At 40.1% G+C, this 21,204-nt stretch overlaps 1 protein-coding gene across 16 annotated transcripts in view; it reads left to right on the top strand.

Annotated features, from left to right (window-relative positions):
- The window catches only part of AFF1 (AF4/FMR2 family member 1), a 263,840-nt gene that overhangs the window by 206,348 nt on the left and 36,288 nt on the right, over positions 1-21,204 (top strand). For all 16 annotated transcript variants that reach the window (XR_006201829.1, XR_006201830.1, XR_006201832.1 and 13 more), the window contains 4 exons: positions 11,273-11,327; positions 11,450-11,487; positions 13,535-13,691; positions 19,318-20,274. Coding sequence is in view for 12 of the 16 variants with exons in the window: in XM_042935959.1 (XP_042791893.1) it covers positions 11,273-11,327; positions 11,450-11,487; positions 13,535-13,691; positions 19,318-20,274 (1,207 nt within the window). In the remaining 4 variants the exon portion in view is untranslated. The remainder of the gene's footprint in view (positions 1-11,272; positions 11,328-11,449; positions 11,488-13,534; positions 13,692-19,317; positions 20,275-21,204) is intronic.

Below are 21,204 nucleotides of genomic sequence, written 5' to 3'. Positions count from 1 at the left end.
AAAAAAAAAAAAAAAAAAAAAAAAAAAATATATATATATATATATATATAAAAACATGATTTTTTTTTTTTAAGATTAACCTATTATAGTTTGAAGGGTGGACTTTTCTGTGTGTGTAATAAAAATTATTTTATTTATAGTACTGGCAGATGGTGAACATTTGCTTGTTTTTATTGTCCTTTTACCAGAAAAAATGTTTAACCCCTATGTGCGTTTTCTTTCCTTTTTTCCCTCTTTTCTGCTTCTGCTGCTGCTGCTGCTGCTTCTGCCTTTTCTCCTCCTCCCTTCCCCCTCCCCTCTGGCGCCCCTCCTCCTCCTCTTTGTCCTCCTCCTCCTCCCTTTTTAATTCTTCTGGCTCCTAAATTCTGAAAGTATGGAATCACTGACTTAGATTACACTGAAAGGAGGAGAGTTTTTAAACCAGTTGATGGCTGGTAGAAAATAGAAACTATAGATCCAGGGACCACAATTGCAATAATTCTGTGGAAGCTCTAACTTCCCCAGGGTTGTACACCTTGTACTCTTTGTAATGGTTGGTAGTAAAGCCCTTTATACAATAAAAGGCCCTTGTCAGTGTCTTTGGGGACAGTGAGGAAGAGGGAATTAAAGAGCCTGCATCCCCCTTGGCAGTAAGATTAGCAGGGAGGAGTTCCCCTTGGAGCAGCGCTTGGAGGCAACAGCACCAAGAGAAGGAAGCTGCTGTGTGCCTGGGCCTGGGGGTAGAGGAAAAAAGGCAACTCTGGTATGAGCTAGGCCTGAGGGCTAGGCAGCCTCAGACTGAGCGGGCCAAAGTTACAGCTTCCCACACCAATTTCCATCAGCTTTCAGGCTTGGGTAGTTGGGTAGACCATTTTCTCTGACAGTTTTGCTCCTCAGAGGAATAGGCAGTTCTCCTGCCGAGTTAAACCACTGAAATCAGAGGTGCCTGAAAGTGTATGGCAGGTAAACTTCTGTCTTGTGACGTACATAGTGCTTTCTTCGTAAAACTGTTCATTTGCCAGAAATAAAATCACGTAGGAAAGAATATTTATTATGATCCTGATAGGTTGAAGGAGGGGAGGAAAGCAGGGCCTGTGGAAGGTGAAGAGGAAAAAGAAGCATGAAATAGGAGAGAACGTAGTCTCCAGGCTCAGTAGAATAATGAGGGTGGTATGGCTTTGGTTGGATGGGGGTGGGGCTGGTGGTATCGATAAGTGCCAAATGTACCTTGGGGGAAAGGAATCACTTCAGTGTCCCAATTAATAAGTGCAGTCGTAGTTTCAGATTTAGTATGTCACATCTGTTAGTGCTCACGGGTTAATTTGATCTAGCGTCAGCATTAAGGTTCTTTGACATGTAGTTAAACGATTTGAGTGGCACACAGAGTACCAGAGGGATGGCCTAATGTACTTTGAATGTCAGGGAAAAATGTTAATTTTGGGGTCGTTTGTACTTTGGTTTAAAAAAATCAATCCAGGTCTTAATGCTTTTTCTTTCAGTCGCAAATATTTTGGAATCCTTAGAAAAGTGGAGTAGTGCATGTGAAAGGAAAACAGAGTGACCCAGTACTGGAGAATAAGTTTGTGGAGAGTCTGTATTAACTCTTAACATCTGTCCAGGCTTGGGGTGGGGAGCAGGGCAGGGCAGCGGGGGCCATTAGCTAGGTGGTGGAAGGATGTAGGTGTGAAAGAAATATGTGCTGAATCCCTTACTTTTTAACCTCTGAAGTTGAAACTCTCAAATGATGAATTCCTTCTGCCAACCTTTGCTAAGGAGTGAATAGCTATGATGTTAGTGCTGTTTGCCCTTAAATTTAGGGGAAGTGGTATTGATTTAAGGCCTCCTGACTTTGGAATCCTTTTCTAAGGCTTAGATCTGTTGAGTTCCCAAGGCAAAGTGTAAGGTATAGCAAAACCTTGGATTGCGAGTAACTTGGTCTATGATGTTCTGCGACACGAGCAAACGTTTCTTTTTTATTTTTCTTTTTTAATTTTTTTTTAACGTTTATTCATTTTTGAGAGACAGAGACAGAACATGAGCAGGGAAGGGGCAAAGACAGGGAGACACAGAATCTGAAGCAGGCTCCAGGTTCTGAGTTGTCAGCACAGAGCCCAATGCGGGGCTCGAACCCACGAACTGCAAGATCATGACCTGAGCCGAAGTTGGTCGCTCAACCGACTGAGCCACCCAGATTCCCCACGAGCAAGCATTTCTAATAAGTTTTAACTTGATAAATGAATGATGTCTTGCAGTACGAGTAGTACATGATGCCGAATGTGACATGATCACAACTGAGCCAGTGGTTCTTGAAATTCACTTTGATACATGCTTTGGATTACAGGCATGTTTCTGGAACAAATTATGCTTGCAAACCAAGGTTTTATTGTATTTCCTTCTTCTATACACTTAGGTCCTTTTATAATTCCCTTGTTGTGCAGCCAGATATAGTTGACCAGTGTCATTGTTTTTTGTCAGCCTCTCAAAAGAGATCATGTGTTTATTCTAGAAACTACAAAGCACTTGAATAGGTGTTACCGTGCTAACTTCTTTCTCCCTTCCTACCCTACCTTCAAATCACAAGTTTTTACTAGAAGGTGTCCTCCTTTATTTTTATTGGTTCCACTTCCAAAATCATCAGTATTTATTGGGACTAAGAGGCAGAAATTAACCATTTTAGCAATTTGAAATTTTTATTACTCACATGGGAAGTTTCTTCTGACATGAGGAGAATATCTGGATATGAAGGCTGGGATTGGGATGGTCCTGGAAGTTTGACAAAAAGGAATGGTGCAAAGTTAATAAAAGCTGGGAAGAGTCTGATACCTTTTTAAGTGAGTCTGAGTTTTCATCTCTTGCTCAAAACATTATTGGTTTTTAAATATCTTGGTAAAAGAACTAGGGAAAACCTATTCTATCAGTTTATTATAATATAAAATCATCACTTCAGGACATTTGACAGTTGAAATGTCCCAGAATGAAGTCTAAAGAAGTGGCTTATCTATACCAGTTCATCTAAATCATATTTAGCCTAAGGAAATTATTATTTTTGTTTTTACTATTTGCTGATACACATTTCAGAAGAAGTAGTAGAAATCACCCTAATGTGCATAGCTTATAAATTATCTGTCACTGAGGTCACACTCCTATGGCCTTATTCACAGTTCTTCAAAACAAAGAACAAACATTTGTGCTGGTCACTTATGTGTTGGTAGGACTACATTAAAGTTGAGCATCACAGAATGTAAATGGAGAGCCCATTTTTAATGATAATTCTCAGTACTCAGGACCAGGTGTTGCTGGAAAAGAATACGCTTCATATTCATTCCCAATTTGTCTGATGAATTCAGGGATATTGGTGTTCATAATTATTTTAGTTACCTAGGTATTTTAAGAAGTGTTAGTTTTCAGGAGAAAAGGTAGAATTGTAAAATGAAAGCAAATAAGGATTATAGCATTTTATATTTATTTATTCTAATTAATTTATTTTTTTTAATGTCTATTTTTGAGAGAGAGCATGAGTAGGGGAGGGACAGAGAGAGAGAGGCAGGTAGAGCCCAGAGCCTGACACGGGGCTCAAGCTCCTGAACTGTGAGATCATGACCTGAGACGAAATCAAGAGTTGGAAGCTCACCCAGGAGCCCCATGGAATATAGCTGATTTTAAAAAAGGAATTAATGTTAGCCATGCTATAGAGAAATGAGAATTTATAAAATGGAGTATTAAAGAATTTCTTTAAAAGAATTTGTGTTAAAATTTATTTTAGAGCATAAATTGGGGAGAGAGGCAGGGCGGGGGGAAGGAGGGAGAGGGGGAGAGAGAGAGAGAGAGAGAATAAATGAATGAATGAATGAGAATGAATGAATGAATTTAAGCAGGCTTCACACTCAATGCGTGAGCCCATCATAGAGCTCCATCCCGTGACCATGGATCATGACCTGAGCTGAAATCAAGAGTTGGACCCTCAACCAACTGAGCCTCCCAGGTGCCCTGCCCACCAAGAATTTCTACTCTTAAGTGAAAGCAAACAAAAAGAATCTTGGTGTGCAATATTTTACAAAAATCTGCTTATTTCAGAATTATAGTCCCTCAGGCACATTAAACCAATATTTAGAAAATACTGAAACTCCCAAATGTAGAATCACCTCTTTTCCTCATTTGCACTGTGCTGTAACCAGCACCTGGTAGAATTATGGTCTCTTGGAATAATCATTTTAACTCTTAGATTTCTAGCTTTAGTAGATGATATTCTTGAATCCCTTGGAGGATAATATTTGACTTAACATTCTATACAAGCTCATGCTGGAAACTTGCATAATATTGAAGGGATATTCTGATGAGGCTATGAAATGAAGCATACTTTAAATAATTATAAAACTAATACTAAGGTGCTAGAGGATTGTCCTCTTCAGACTTTTCACCTTGGAGCTGAATTTTCCCAAATGATCCAGCCATGGCTTAAACTACTTTGGGAGTGCCCCTTTAGGATAAAATAACTGCTATATTTGGTCTTAGACCAAAGATAAATAAAATGGACCAGAAGAATAAATTTATCGCTTGTCTGTTGTATAATAGGTAAGTGCTAGGAAAATGAGTTTCTTCTACAAAAGAAAAATTATTCTCCTTATTTAACATGCTTTAGACCCCAATTATATAAATCTTATTCTGAGGGCTTGGCTCCAGGTGACTTTGGAGATATTTCTAAAAATTGCTTCTATTTATGCATTGAGTGCATAACTAGTGAACACATGTTGTGTGCCTGGTGCTCCTTTAGGGACTTGGAAACAGTGGCCAATAAGACAAAATTCTTGTCTTCCACATCTTGTAACTTAATGCGGGTGGCATGTAATACAAACTTGGTGATGTGATAGTGACAGGCTCAGGGAGGAGTTCTTTTGGGTGGTGGTGAGATGTTTGGGAGGGAGGTCAGGAAAGGTCTCTCAGAGGAGGTAACATTTGATCTGGAGCCTGAATGATGAGAGAGGAAGGCAGAGAACTCCTGCCACGTCTAAAGGGGTTTGATAGATTTTGCAGCAGGCTCTGAAGCCACTTGAAAACATCAGCAAGTCATTCTTACTTGGGGTGACAACTTTGAAGTAGTTCCTTTGCATATGCAAAAACATGGTTTTTAAGGGAGCCCATGAAGGTCGATTCAAGTCTCACTTTGGATCATAACTGCTGATTTACTGCAGTAACTGACCATAGACTAATTTAAACATGGGTTGAAAGATTGAATAAAATGTTTTAATTTGCTAAGAATCTGTTAGCCCTAAAGGCAGTTTGTACATTCCACCCACTGTGGGATGGTAGGCTATTACTAAATGAACAAGATGTGGTCTACTTCCATAAGAATGTCTATTCTGTCTCATCCTGCATGGGCCTCCAAAGCCCTCTGATAATTTACCTCTCTACCCTCCCTTACTACCCCTCTTCCTGAATACTCTGGTGTACTTTGCACTGTGGCCACGTTGGCCTCCTTGGCCTCCTTGCTATTTTCTGTGCCCTGATCACTCTACCCTCTATTTGTGCAATGGACGCCACCCCCTTATCAGTGCAGACTTCTTTAACTACCCCATGTAGAAAAGGAACCCGAACCCATCTTTATTCTTTTATTTCCCTCCATAGGCTTTTTACCCATTGAAAAAGTATATATTTAGTTGTTTATTTCCCTTTTCATAAGGGAAAAGTATTTATTTTAGTTGTTCATCTCCTTCTCCTAGACTGTAAGTGCCACAAAACAGAATTTGTCTGCTTAGAGTTGTATCCATTGAGTCTAGAGCAGGGTTTGGCATATAGTAAGTACTAAGAGTAAATGTGGAAGGAAAAAATATTACACATAGATTTGATTAAATATATGCATAAGCAATATTTTTTATTAATTTTTTTAATGTTTACTTAGAGCATGAGCGGGGAAGGGGCAGAGAGAGAGGGGAGACAGAATCCTAAGCAGGCTCCACGCTGCCAGCGCAGAGCCTGATGCGGGGCTTGAACTCGCGACCGTGAGATCATGACCTGAGCTGAAATCAAGAGTTGGATGCTTAACTGACTGAGCCACCCAGGCACCCCAATAAGCAATATTAGCAGGATTTTCAGCGGTAATTTTTCCCAGTTCTTCCTGGTTGTCCAGTAGGTCATTCTTGCACTAGTATCTTATGTCATACCTTTTTTTTTTTTTTTTTTTTTTAAGTAATCTCTCTGCCCAACTTGGGGCTTGAACACACAACTTTGAGCTCAAGAATCATGTGATGTACTGACTGAACCAGCCAGGCACCCATGTTACATTTACTGATTTAGTCTTATTATTTACTTCAGATTTCCCTTCATTTATACTCTTGTAATTTTTCTCATATCCTTATGTGACCTCGATAATCTTCACCTCTTCCATGGATTTTAAATCATCTTTTACACCTCTGGCAATTTTTACTTAATCAGCCATAACCTCAATTACTACAGTAGATCATGTACTGAGCCACTTTCCCCTCAATCTTGTTTGTCCATAACCTCCCATAGTTCATGAATTTGAGTAATGCCAACACTGTCACCATTTATGGAGAGTTCCCCTTAGATGTAGTGTCAAAGCTACTTGAGATTTGTTTTTTCGATTTTTCATTTAGTGTACGTGGAACCTTCTTCATAATTTGTAATCTTCCATCATCTGCAAAACATTTTGCAGTCCTTATTGCTGCCCTTTACCAGAAAAGGAATCACAGCCTGATTGAATTTTAGATTTGAAGAATTATGTATGTCCACTTTGGAGCCCAGCCTCTTTCTCTTTCCCTGCACTCCATCACCCGTCCTATTCCCAAATCAGTTTTAAGTTTGTGAGATTGTTCAAGTTTACACATTCTCACGTGTTCATTAGCGGTTTCGAAAAAGTATTACTTACTGTTTTAAACACACCTAATACCAGGGTTGTGACTTATTAATTACCGTGAGCTTGCCTTCACTTGCTCTTTCCCCAAATAAAATGTATGGCGTGATCATAGGAAATGTTGAGCCAAAAAATCCATTTATTTATGTCATTTTGGGGTTTGAGTTGAGATGTTACAGAATATTGGCAGTGAAGTCTTTGGCAAGCCCAGTACTGAGGAATGGGAAAGGAATAAAGGCTTGTCTTGTGTGTCTTCGCACAGTAACAGTCGGGCCATGAGTCACTGAAGCGCGCCTGCCGGAACCTGTACGTGGCTCTGTCGGCTCTGTGGAGCAGCTGCCTGAAGAATGCGTTTGTACAAAGGGGTTTGAGGGTTGTTTGTAACCTTTAAGTGAAAACTCTCCCTCACCAGTAATGTGAAATGTGGTTAAACCTCCGTGTTAGTTCAAAGAGTTGCTGTACCTGAGTATTTGGCTTCTTTTGAACAGTGCTACGGTAGGCCGTATGGTGTCCTATGCTTTGAAATAACTGCTTTGTCTTGCGTTTGGAAGTGAAATTTGTTGTTTCACCCATTTTAAAAGTACATAAGGGTTCTAGTTCATTTATTTTCATAAGGGAAAAATAGTGTATTCATTTTATTCCAACAGGATAATTACTATTTTCTTTTAAATCCAAGTCTTTCAGGGGATTCTGAAGCTTAGATTCCATCCCATCAGGTAGGTGTTCCAGCCCTTGTGTCCTTTATTGGCCAGAGCAAGGGGGTCATATAAGATGGAATGGCTTTTGCATTCTGGATCCAGCATGAACCAGCCCCATGATCTTCAGCTAGCAAGCTAGGTGGCCATTCTGAGCCCATTGCCTCACCCTTAGAATGTGACGGGATGATGAGAGGCAGCCTATAGGGTTGTGAGCAAAGGCAGTGATTATAGAGTTGTGATCACGCAGTGGGCGCAGCTATGTGGTACTGTTACTTATTCAGCAAAAGCAGTGCTGTTCATTCAGCCAGCCTTTTAGGGTACCTGCCAAGTTCTGGATATAGAAGATATGAAGGTGAAAATGACTTGATCCTGCCCCAGAAAAGCTTACAGTTGAGTATGTCCCTTGAGCCTTATGCTCTCTTGACCTAGATCTTACTGGTATGAGTGAGACTGGGTCTAAGAGATTTGATTCCCTTCTAGGGGTGCAAAGGTGGTCACCCAGATGTGCTATAATTAGTTTTGCCATTTTTCCCATTAAGGACCTGTTCTTCTACATACGGTATGTGAAGTGCAGTATAGTAATGTACTTGGCCTCAGTCATGCTTGTTAGTGGGACAAACGGGGTTTTAGCAGCTGGTTCCTTTACATTTTTTTCTTTATCTCTAACAGTAAAACTTTTACCTGTCATCTGGTTAGATTTTCTCCTAACTATATAGATTCTTTTTTTTTTTTTTTTTTGTAAAGTCACAATGGCATTCATGATTAATTTTCTATATTGGCAAAACTTAGTTATGGTTCTTAAGTTAACTTTTTTTGTTTTTGTTTTTAGTGTTTACTTATTTTTGAGAGAGAGAGAGAGAGAGAGAGACAGAGCACGAGCAAGAGAGGGGTAGCGAGAGACACACAGAATCCTAAGCAGACTCCAGGTGTCAGCACAGCCCGATGTGGGTCTTGAACCCACAAACCATGAGATCATAACCTGAGCTAAAGTTGGATACTTAATGACTGAGCCACCCGGGCACCTCAAGTTAATTTTTTTCTTAATACAGATGTAGTACATGTTTGTTAAAAAAAACTTTAGAGGTTCCCGCCCCCCTCCCCCCATTAGCATGCTGGTTTATGTTGAGCTACCCATCTGGCGATAATAATAAACTATGGTTTCTGGAAGATTCCGTGGTTACTTTTGGCAGACACTGACAATATAATATGTTGATTTTTGCATCAGGGCGCCCGGCTGGCTCAGATGGTAGGGCACACGATTCTTGGCCTTGGGGTCACGAATTCAAGCCCCATATTGGGCATAGAGCTTATTTTTTAAAAAATCTTGATTTTTGCATCAAATTGTATCTTGAATTTTGATTCAGTGGAATACCAAGTGTAAATAACCAGTATATGCTACGTAAGTGATAGATTTTGTTTGCCTATTGGTTTATCATTGCTTTTTGAGTGAATGTTTCTTTAGAGCTATCTGGAGCAGTCTGCCTTCAGAGGCCACTCATCTCTTTAGGTGTCAGACCTGCGGGCCTATTTTGTTATTGCCTACATAATGTTCTGAGGGGGAAATTCTCGGAATCTGGGACAGCACTTTCACAGTCCCTTTCATTCCCTCAGAGAAAGTAGAGCTAAAGGTCAGAACATATATTTTCTGACTTACTTTAGGAGAGTATATTCATGGAAGCCACTTTAGGAGAGTATATTCATGGAAGCCAGGCAGACAGCTTAACAGAGTATCTAGCCCTCTGCTTACAACGGGAAGGTGATTGGATTACATGATCGTTGATATTTTGGGAAGTTAAGACAAACCAGTTTTATGCAAAACCCAATAACTAAGAAACAAAGAGGTCTGTTAACTGTGGTTTTGGTGGTAGTGGCTAACATTGAATATACTTTGTCAGGTTATTTTTTTTTCTTTTTTTCTGGTTGCGTTATACCTTAAATTTATTCAAAGATATATATATATCTTTTATCTTTTTTGTGTGTATACCCCAGCCAAGCCACCCTTCAGCACTAACATTGTTGACTGACTTTTTTTCTTACACACCATTATGATAGCTACTGCCAGGTTTTGCATCTGAAGTCTGTGTTTTTCTAGCCTTGTGTCATTAGATAAATATTGAGCAGCATCTCCATTTACAAGTAGCTAACAGCTTTTGTATTTTTAAGAGACTTATCACAGGATAGTTTTCGTACATTTGTTGGTGAAAATAGTTCCTTGGCACAATTAAAACATTGCATGTAGGTGGTCATTTACAAAAGAGCCACGTTTTATAATTTATTTTCGTTAGAAAATAGAGTGATTTTACCAAGGATTCCCAAAATAATCATGCCTGCTTTTACTTCAGTGGCAGCTAGTGGGTTTGCAGTAAAAATTGTTGGTCAGATTATTGCAGAGGTATTTTTAGAAATACTAAAGGATTGTAACTAATATAATTTTGCTTTTTGGAGCATTTCTTATATACTTAAGCAGATTGGTTTTTGTTTTTTTTTCACCTTCACTAATATTTCCTCAAATAGTGATGTTCATAAATTTGGGGGAAGTGGGAACAAACAATTAATTACTGATACATTCTTTTGATTGTAGTTTTATCCTTAGAAGATGGTAAAAGGGAGGAGATAAGGAAGGGCTGAGAGTTGAATAAACATGTAGGGACTGGAAAATGGCTTTTTTTTTTTTTTAATTGAAGTATAATGTTTGCTTTTTTTTTTTTTCTCTTAAAAATATTTTTTTATTTTATTTTTGAGAGAGAGAAAGAGAGTAGGGGAGGGGCAGAGAGAGAGAGAGAGGCAGAGGATCTGAAGTGGTCTCCGTGCTGACAGCAGAGAGCCCAGTGAGGGGCTTGAACTCAAGAATTGTGAGGTCATACCCTGAGCCGAAGTTGGAAGCTTAACTGACTGAGCCACCCAGGTGCCCCTGATGTTTGCTCTTAGCACTGAAGTTGATCATAGACCAGAATTCCTAGAGATGAGTATTAACTATAACTTTGAGGAAGTGAACTGAGGTTTTATTTTCACCAGAATGATAGCAGTAAGGTTAAACATATTTTCTAGACAACAGTGTTATTGATATTACTACTCTTTCAACTAATGAGTGTTTAAGCAGACAAAAGAGAATTTGTGGGTGGGGTGAAAAATAAAGTTTAATATTAATAATGTCCTTTGAACAAAAATGTAAGATACCTGCAGTATTTGGTGGCAATGGCCTTGATAGCTTCGTATATCTTACTATATATTGAATTCACATATAACACTTGAGTGCCTTGGCACTCTTCTAAACACTTTACAAATACTCACTTATCCAGTGTTAACTTATTTACTGGTTAATCACTTAATGTAGTTAGAGACTATTGAAGAAAATAGAGTGTATTGTGTATATTTTTTCTGGTAGTCGTTATTGTTTGTTTTGTTTGTGTAGACCTAGGAACTTGAGTCTCCGGGCTGGTCACAAATCCCTGTCTCGTGGTAGTTCTGCTTTTAATGCTCAGAACGTGTGGAAGATTCAGTCTTGAGATAGTAAGGAGCTTGGACTAAACTAGTTTCTGTGTTATAATAGTAAAACTTAACATTTCTGAAAAATAAGGCATTTGATGAATAAATAAAAATTATACCTATCCCATCTCTCTGTTGTTTTTTTTTTTTTATCATTAAGCATATTTTCTATTTATATACTAAAAGAAGTTAGTAGACAATACTTTAAATCCTACAATGTCTGTGTCCCTGCCCATTCCAGCATGCTCGAAGATGACCTTCAGCTCAGTGACAGTGAGGACAGTGACAACGAACAAGTAAGTTTTGTACACCCCCGTAATACCAGGAATCCTTAAAAATGTAAGCTTTCCAGCTGCTTATCCTAACCTGTTGTTTTGTTCTTTTCCTGGTCCTTCTTGCCCTTATTGTGAATACCTAGAGCCCAGAGAAGCCTCCTTCTGCATCTGCACCTCCAAGGTATTGTGTGCGGGCAAAGTGTTTGCGTTTCTCCGTTAGTGCTTTCATAGCTTCTTCATGGAGAAGGACGTGAAGGATCACAGTTAGAAGAAAGTACCTATTTAAGTTTTTGGAAGCTTAAATCAGCCTAGAGAGGTTGTTAGCTCTATAAAAGAGAAAGTCCCTGTACCTACCTAGATCATCAGGTTGGAATTTAAAAATTTTTGAGAGTTAAAAAAAATAAGCTTAAATCACTTTCATCAGTATTAATATAACCAGTGTTTAAAAAGTTATGCTGAGGAGCATAATGTTTTTATTTGCTGTTTTCAAAAATTACAAAGGTGAATCATATCTAGAAATTGTTTTCCATAGTGCCTATTTTCTCAGTCATGTGAGTTTTCTAGTTGTTTCAGCTGCTTTAAAAAGTTGACCTAGAGTACATTTTAGTGTGATGAAAAATGGCACTGTTTTCACTTTGTAAGTAGCAGCCATATTTCAGAAAATAAGGTGCTTTAGTTTTTGGAAGTGGGAATTATCTGAACTGTCTTTACAATATTTTCCTCTGGTATTGAACTTAATGATTTAATATATTGGTACCTGCCTTCCATGGACAAAGGGTTAAACTATGCTGTAGCTGTTTTACTTCTTGAGATGTGGTCATCCATTCCGAGACGTGCTCAGCAATAAAAACCTTCCTGCCACACAGGTGACGTTACAGTTATTGTGGAGGCAGACCATGTAATTATCGTGTAATTATGTGAGGTTGTCTGGATTCAAAAGCTCTGCTCATTTTCTCTTCTGTTCAGTAACTTCTGGTGGCATAAAATATGACAAAATAGCCTAACTTTAAAGTGGAGGAAGAGAAAATAGGAAAGATGGGGATAAATTAGAAGCAGGAAGCACACTGAAAGTGCATCTCATTCTAATCCTCACTGGCTGAAGCTCTTCAGCTACCAGGGAGAACGGGATCGCAAATTTGATGTAGCGTTTTATATGAGGCAGTTACATCATTTGTAGTATAGTGTGCGTGTTTTAAAATTACCTCAACTAGTGACTTTGGTATTTTTTTTTGTTACTCTATTTTGTTTTAATAAAAAAATTTATTTAATAAATCATTTAATATTTTAGGTGGTTGTGGAGGCTTTCAAGATTATAGTTCTTGATTTATTGCCCTGGCTGATCCCATCTGGGACAAGTTTTTAAGATAGGCTATGAAATTCTGTATGGGCCCAGCAGTGTGATCAGTGTGTTTTCTCCCTGACTAGAATTCTTGCCTTATTCTTAAAACTTGTAGTAGTTAATCTCTACTTCAGTTGGTATTTGGGGGTGATCCTAAGCCACTCATAAAGAATGGCCTCTTCTATAACTCTGCCCAAGGGTGTGACTGGATTACCTTTGAGGCCACTTTCCAGAGGAGCGCCATTTATATTCAATGGTCTCTGGCTACCATTCGGTTAGTTTTCATATAGAGAACAGAGGGAGGTTTTAATTTATTAGCTGTTCTTTTATAAACTAACTTCATAAAATAACTTAATGGGTTAATTTATACCCATTTAAAGCAAACACAAAGGGTCAGAAAGTAAATATTTTAGGCTATATGGCCTAAAAACTATTTAGCTTTTGAAACTATTCAGCTCTGCTTTTGTGGTATAAAAGCAGATCTAGACAATACTTAAATAACAGGTGTGGACATGTCCTAATAAAACTTTATTTAGAAGAATAGACAGGCAGTCCATGCCGTGGTTTACTAAACTTCTGATATAAAGTGCTACCATCTAACTTGAATTTTGTGTAACTCAAAATGTTCTTCAGGAGCAAAATATCCACAGGCTTCTCATTTATGTAGTTATTTGGTGAGCCATTTTAAAGATTTTTCACTGACTTTTTGAGCCACTGTGGGCCTTTCTCTCAACTGGATGATGTGGTAATTTAGTAATGTTAGGTATTATTCAGGCCCTCTCTTTTGAGTAGCAGAAAAATGGTTGGAGGGCAGGGTGGGGTGTGAGTAAAGAGGGAGAAAATCCACCTTGTGAGGTGTCTTCAGATTCTCTCTTCGGTTGCTTCGCAGTGCTCCACAGTCGCTTCCAGAAGCCGCGGCCTCAGCACATTCCAGTAGTGCCGAGTCAGAGAGCACCAGTGACTCAGACAGCTCCTCGGACTCGGAGAGCGAGAGCAGCTCAAGTGACAGCGAAGAGAATGAGCCCCTAGAAACTCCGGCTCCTGAGGTATTGTGTCCCCTCCAGGAGGCAATCTAGGATGGCGGCATTCTGCTTTTGGGGCTAGTCTGCTGTGGGCCAGCACTGGCTGTGGACTGAGTGGTTCTGTCCCATGGGGCAACTCTCTCCTACCCCTGTGCTGCGTAGGGCCAGCTATTTCTATTTATTTCTTACCAAACATTTGGCAATAGAAGTTTGGGAGAGAGGTCTTCTCTCTCCTTCTATAAAATGATAAGTTCTTCTCTGTTGTGGCTAGTGTTGTTTGGAGGAGCGACTCATTAAGAATGTTTGCACACCATTTTCTTTTCCCTTCTATTAAAAAAGACAACTCGCTTTTTGTGGTTTTTTTTTTTTTTTTTCTCAGTAGGCTGCTGTTTTAATATTAATGAGAATTCTTTTTGAAATTTCAGGAATGCATGAATTAAGGAAATCAAAAGGAGACAGCCCAATTTAGCATAGGACAGGAACGTGAACTAGAAATAAGTCATCAGAGGTTCTATTTTTGAATCACTAAAAGCCATGCATTAAATTGATGGCAAAGTGATCTTGCCAGGGCTGTGTTTCTTGCTCCCTGTGTTCCATGTAAAACAGGGATAATTGTGTGTGCCTGTCACCCACCCTTGGGAGAAACTGTAAGATAAACAGATGAGACTGCAAATCGCAAGCACGTTTATCTGGAAGACTTATTCTATTTTTTTACTGGATTGTTGAATACAAGAAGTCTAGTAACAACAATCAGGGTTGCCAGAGGCCCTCAAAACGTGGAGTAGCAATTAAAAATTATACTTGGTGGAAAGGGAAGACCTTTTTGGTGAATGAACTAGACCAGTTTGTATAGAGAAAATTACTCTGCTCATTTTAGATGGGAATCCTGGGAAATGAGCCTTTCTGATTAAGAAAGCATTCAAGTTCCCAATATTTACATCTGTTTAGAAATCAGGGCAGTTCCACTAGAGCATTAACTGAATGCATCTGGAGATAATGTAGTGAGACTTAACAGCCATGTCTGAGGGCAAGGAAAAATAACTGAGTGTCATTTTTTTGTTAGACATGAATTTATGTCTGGCACAGACTAAATGCTCAATAAATATTTTTTTTGAGTGAATAAACATGAATCAGCATTAACTGTACTTAAAATGCCTTGCAGATTTTAGAAACTACTCTATGTGTTTCTGGGGGCTGTTTCCTTGTGTGATTCTAATTACTGTTGAAATAATTATTCTGTGCATCAGGGAAAAGATACTGAAAATGCTTTGTAGACAAATTGCTTGTTCCCTGCTTATAAGAACTTTGCTTTATGTCTCCTTATTCAATTAGAAAAATCTTCATGCTTGTTTGGTTACTAAAAGAAGGAAGAGAATTGAATTAAATAATAAAATTCAGTTCAAATAAAATGAAAATGGTACAGATTTGGCTGAATAATTGAAACTTGAAAGAAAAATTTCATCTAGCATTTATATTAATGAAACCATTATATCTTGTTGTTCAAAAGTTACTGGAAAAGATTGAGACTTTTCGAAAAAATTGTTCCCATCCTACTTTATGTTTTTAAATTGCCTTACCAAACAGGCTCATATTTGCACGTTTGCGCTGATGAGCAAGTCTAGATTTGGGTGCAGTTTATATGTCATGTACTGAGATGTCACCAGAAATAATTTGTCTTTGTGTAGATTTTAAACCTTTAATTCCCATCCCCACCCCCCGGTGTATTTAACTACCTTTTTTCCTTTTATTTTTTATTTATTTATATATATTTTTTAAGTTTTTTTTTTTTTTTTAATGTTTATTTTTGAGAGAGAGTGAGACAGAATGTAAGCAGGCAAGGGGCAGAGAGAGGGAGACGCAGGCTCCAGGCTCCGAGCTGTCAGCACAGGACCCCACGCGAGGCTTGAACTCACGAACTGCAAGATCATGACCTGAGCCGAAGTCGGACACTTAACTGATTGAGCCACCCAGGCACCCCATACCTTCTTTTCTTTTCAAAGAAACACCTGCATTATTGTAAATCTCATGTGTGAGAGTATTTTTTTTTAAGTTTATTTATTTATTTTGAGAGAGACTGAGATAGTGCGAGCAGGGGAGGGTCAGAGGAAGAGAGAGAGAGAGAGAGAGAGAGAGAGGATGAAACCCAAGTAGCTGAAACTCCAGCTGTGGAGCCCAGCACGGGGCTTGAGCTCAAACACCGTGAGATCGTGACCTGAGCTGAAACCAAGACTCAGATGATTAACCGACTGAGCCACCCAGCCGCCCCGTCACCCTTTTTTAAAATCTATTTTTAATGCTAAGATTTGTGCTTGTTATGGCTCCATTTTAAATCCACTTGATAAAGTAGTCCAGTGATCTTAGGCGATCTGAAATGCCGTATGCCCACCAATGGGCTGGCAATTTGGGGGAAGCTGCTTTCGGTGTCTGCTTTATAGTGTGAATCGAAATGTAAATCTCAGCTTTTCCAAATATATGGGACACATCGTCTTTTTACTGCATACATTAAGAAAAAATGATTCTATTCTCCATTATTCAAGGATCTACTTGGTCTTCTAATGTAGATTCATTGTCCCGCTTTGTTTATAGTGAAGTGCCTTTGTTGATTTGCCTCCCATACTCTTGGTATTTTTTAATGAGTTATTTGACTTAGCTCTCCATCAACCGTGGGAGGTTGGGAGCTGTCTTTTTACCAGTTAAAAGGTAGCAACACCAAGATTTAGGCCCATGGCCATCTGACTCGAGAACATTTTTTGCTACTATACCATGCCTCTCTCTCATAGTCCTTTCCTTTCCTTCTTTTCCTTACATTTTGAGACTCATAACGACATTTTTACGAAGAAAAAAAAAAAAAAAAAAGGAGACATATTTGTGCATAGCTCAAAACTTTTTATTCAGAATCACAATTTATCCTAAAATGCATGAACTTCCACCAATTTGAGGAGTTAGGAGATGTAAAGGGACGTATAGTCAAACATTTCTTAAAACTTAGTGAGGAGCGCCTGGGTGGCTCAGTGGGTTAAACATCCGACTTTGGCTTCAGGTCATGATCTCGCAGTTGGTGGGTTCGAGCTCTGCCCTGACAGAGCGGGATTCTCTCTCTGCCCCTCCCCCACTCGTGCATGCTCTCCCTTTCAAAATAAATTAAAAAAAAAAAAAAAAAAAAACCTAGTGAAAATCCGGTATTTTTTTTCACACCCAGTGTGCAGTGTTGGGGTTGCACCAGCACTGGACTGGGAGACTGATGGCGGGGCATGAGGAAAGGCAGGGGAAGAAAGGAAAGTCCAAATCTTGATCCTGTCCAGCGCTTAAAATTCATTTTAAAATCTATTTCATTCAATCCCTTAATGTAAAAGTTTTCCTTATCCCAACACCCAAATAATATCTGATCTTAAAATAATTCTATCCATTTTACGTCTTTATGGCAGGTCTGTAGAAGGGATTGTCCATACCTTTTCTCCTTGTCTAGGCACATAAATTCAATTTTACCCTGCAATTGGGCCATATGCCTTCCTTCTGGACAATTTTAGGACCATAGTTGAAGAAAATGTGTTTTATTTCTGTAACCAGGACATTCCTTTAGTAGGACATTCCTACTAAATGTATCTTATACTGCCCTGTTTTGGGGTGGGGGGAGAACAGATGTTATTTATACCAGGAATGACTTTCCTTTTTGGTTCACGAATAAATACTCTTCTGTAGAGCATGTCAGTGATGTCAGTGGGGCTGTAAGCTTAGCCTTGGTGAGAGATCCATACCTCTCCCAAGAAAGGATTTGAAAGTTTTGGTTCCTAAGGTGATTGGCAAGTGATATATCTTAATGCCTTGTTCCTGGTTAGCACCCAGATTGCCACACCCTCAAGCCTTTGCAGGAAGTCACATTTGACAAGTAGGTATTGGGTGCTAATCTTTTCTCCACTATTAACAATCATCCTGCCTTGTTAGAATATGGAATACAGTTTTAGATTTCCTGTGGCAAAATAAATGCCTGGCACATTAGAGTAGTTTCCTTCTTCCTTCCCTTCTGCTCTGAAATTCAAATGAGAGCCTGGGTGTAGAGTTGATATTGAAGGAGATATATTAAGCAGCAGTGAGGGGTAAGCAGAAAAAAACAGTTCTGCAGCCCTCCTTCTGGCTGAACTATGGTCCTACCTGGTTCCTTACAGTTCCTCTTCTGTTTTCATCACACCAAGCCCAAACTACCTACCTGATCATTTTATTACCTAACTTTTTTTCTGGTCAAAAATCCTTTACATTATATCCACGTCTTGACGTATCAATTTGTAGTGTTTTTATAGAGTTGAATTATTTGGGACATTCCACTTCAGAAAGTTGTTAGCAGTCTTTCCTGTAAAATATCATCCACCTACTGGAGTGATCTGCTTATCCCTAATCTCTAACCAGTTAAATCCTATGTGGAATATCTTTCAGTTAACTCTCTGGTACATTGCATATATGGTTTCGTCACTCATACAAACCACAGATCAGAATGGATCTTAAAAAACATGTAGCATGTGGGTGATGTGCTGCCCTTTTAAAAGGGATAATCATTGCTTACTCTATTAGACACTAATGTTTCCATATGGCGTAAAATGTATAGGTGCTGTAACATGCCTGTAGAAATGCTTTAAGTAAATCTCTCATGTACATCACTGTATTGCAAACATAAGAGTGGAACTTGGAGACAGAAACGTCTTTGGGTCATTCTGTTAATAATCTACTTGGAGAGACGTGTTAGGATGCATCAATAGCCAGTGAGCAACAAAGATTTGAAAAACAGTTAAGATACCAGGAGAAGCCAGGAACTTCTGTTTGTTTGTCCTATCAGATGTACGTATAATCAGTGTCATCTCACTGCTCTTAATTGTGTGTTCTGGAGCCACCCTGTGTTTCTTAGAAAAATAGATGCTATTTCAGATAAGATTGCCTGTAACAAGAGACATAATGTTTGAGTTTTAAAGACTTCAAGTGGGACTAAATTCAAGTGATTAATGCACCTTCACTTGATTCTTTTACCCAAGCGAGGTGTAAAATTTGAAAATCAAGCAGTATTCCACGACATACTGCAAACCTTGTCATGTATAAATGTTTAATGTTTTTAAGTAAAGAAATGAAATCAAGTCTTGCGGAAAGTGCTTTTCAGTTGAAAAGTATGTCAAAAAAAAAAAAAAAAGGATAAAGCCTATAGGTAATCACTAAGATTATTAGTTTACTCATTAGCCTTCTGAAAATCCTTGATAAAAGGATTCTGTTTATTCTTCATTTCTCCCTTTATTTTCTGATAGGATAGTTTAGGAGCCAAAATGTGTCATTTCTGTCTAAATTACACTGGAATTACTATTAGAACAGAATACTTGCTACAAAGATTTCTCCCCAGTTGTCAGTGGTCTACATCGGTCAATATCTCATGGTCTGTTATTAGTCGATATCTGCTACGGCAAAATTCCTGTAGCACAAAAAGATGGGAAGATTGTTTTAAGAGTTAATTATTAAGAGGCTCTGACCTGTATCTAGAGGGGATAAAAAGGACTCGAATTCCTAGGTTTGGAATGATTACGTCTCCCTGGGAGAGTCCTATACAATTGGGTGACTAGCACAGAAGAGTTTATCATCCTTGGTTAGCTCACATTCTTCTCTACTCCTTGGTTTTTAGCCCGAGCCTCCTACAACCAACAAATGGCAGCTGGACAACTGGCTGACCAAAGTGAGCCAGCCAGCAGCAGCGCCGGACGCCCTGGGGAGCGCGGAGCCTCCGCCTCGGCACCCAGAGAGTAAGGGCAAGGGCGGGGGCGACGGCAGCGGTGGTGCCGCCAGCCACGAGCGCTCGGAATCCAAAGATCCTGCCCTCAAGAGCTCCGGCAAGGGCCCTCGGGGCCCCTCGGAAGGCCTGCACGCCGGCAAGAGGAGCTGTCAGAAGTCCCCCGCCCAACAGGAGGCTCCCCAGAGGCAGACCGTTGGAAACAAACAGCCCAAAAAGCCCGTCAAGGCCCCTGCGCAGACAGACTCGCGGGCCAGCCTGCAGGTGGAAAGTGAGCCGGGACCCCCTCCCTACGGCTCCAAAGACCAGCCTTCCAAAGACAAGCCCAAAGTGAAGACGAAAGGGAGGCCCCGCGCAGGAGACGGCCGAGAGCCCAAGCCCGCAGCGCCCGGCCCCAGCCCCAGCCCCAGCGAGAGGAAGAAGCACAGGAGTGGGCCGCTGGCCCCCTCGAAGGCGCTCTCGGGCCCGGAGCCCACGAAGGACAATGTGGGGGCCAGGAGCCCCGAGCACTTTGCCCTGGTCCCCTTGACCCAGAGCCAGGGCCCGCCCCAGGGCGGCGGTGGAAGGACTAGCGGCTGCCGGCGTGCCGTGGTTGTCCAGGAAGACCGCCGGAAGGACAGGCTCCCGGGGCCCACGAGAGACCCCAAGCTGCTCTCCCCGCTCAGGGACACCGCTCCCCCGCCGATCTTGATGGTGAAGATAACCCTCGACCTTCTTTCTCGGATACCCCAGCTTCCTGGGAAAGGGGGCCGCCAGAAGAGACCGGAGGACAAGCAGCCCGCCACAGGGAAGAAGCCTGATCCCGAGAAGAGAGGTGCAGACAGTTCAAGCAAGTTGGCCAAAAAGAGAAAGGTGAGTGTAGGTGCCTGGCCTCCCCCAGCCGTGTGGATTGTACCTCCTGTTGGCTTGGGGCTGGCTCTGACCCCTGAGTTGTCCTAGAAGAGACGGGGAATCTTTGCCTTGATCTGATGTAGCCTTTGCTCCGACACCAGAATTACCCTCTCCCTGAGGATCTGCATGCTTCCCCCTCTGCCAGCGGGCATTACCAGATGCCAGGTCCCTTCAACAGTCTGAAAAGGGGAGGCAGTCCTCCTAAAGGATGTCTTGTTTTAGGATAATGTAGCATTTTGGGGGTACACTTTTATTTTTTCCGGTAACATTGATATTTACCACCTGGCCCATGATTAGGTTTTGTCCTAGAAATTAAAATCTTAATGTACTGAAATGTTAATTAGTATTCTGAATTACTGAAAGAACTGCTATACTCTAAATTTTACTCCCGTAATATGATTCTTTTTAACACCACCAATATTACATCTATATTTTAACTCACGGCCGCCTAACACTTCATTAATTTGAAACTACCAGATTTAGAATTTGTGACCTCTATTAAAGACTTTTATTAATAAGCAGAACATTATAAAAAAAGGTTATAGAGCTATTAAACACATGGTTGGGATATCTTGTTGAGTAATACAGGCTGGTAATGGTATGTTGTGAGGTATTAAAAATCTGTCATTTCATTTATCATAATTTTTGGAAACTTCACTTTAAGGAATAAACACAGTGAAGAAGGTTAAAAAAAAAAATCTCACATTACTTAAGACCCTGAGTTAACTTGGACATACTATTCATTTGGACAATCTCCTTCCTTCCTGTATTCTGAATCACTGAGCTCCTGATACTCTTCATGGTGAAAGATAAGCGGGTTTTTTCCCCAGTGGCATTCCAGCCTAATCTGTCCCAAGATTCAGAACGAAAGGCACAAGAAAGGCCAGCTCT

This window comes from Panthera leo, chromosome B1, assembly GCF_018350215.1.
Source record: "Panthera leo isolate Ple1 chromosome B1, P.leo_Ple1_pat1.1, whole genome shotgun sequence".
NCBI lineage: Eukaryota > Metazoa > Chordata > Mammalia > Carnivora > Felidae > Panthera > Panthera leo.
The sequence above is the reverse complement of the archived record's forward strand: the minus strand, read 5'-3'. Positions and strand labels throughout refer to the sequence as shown.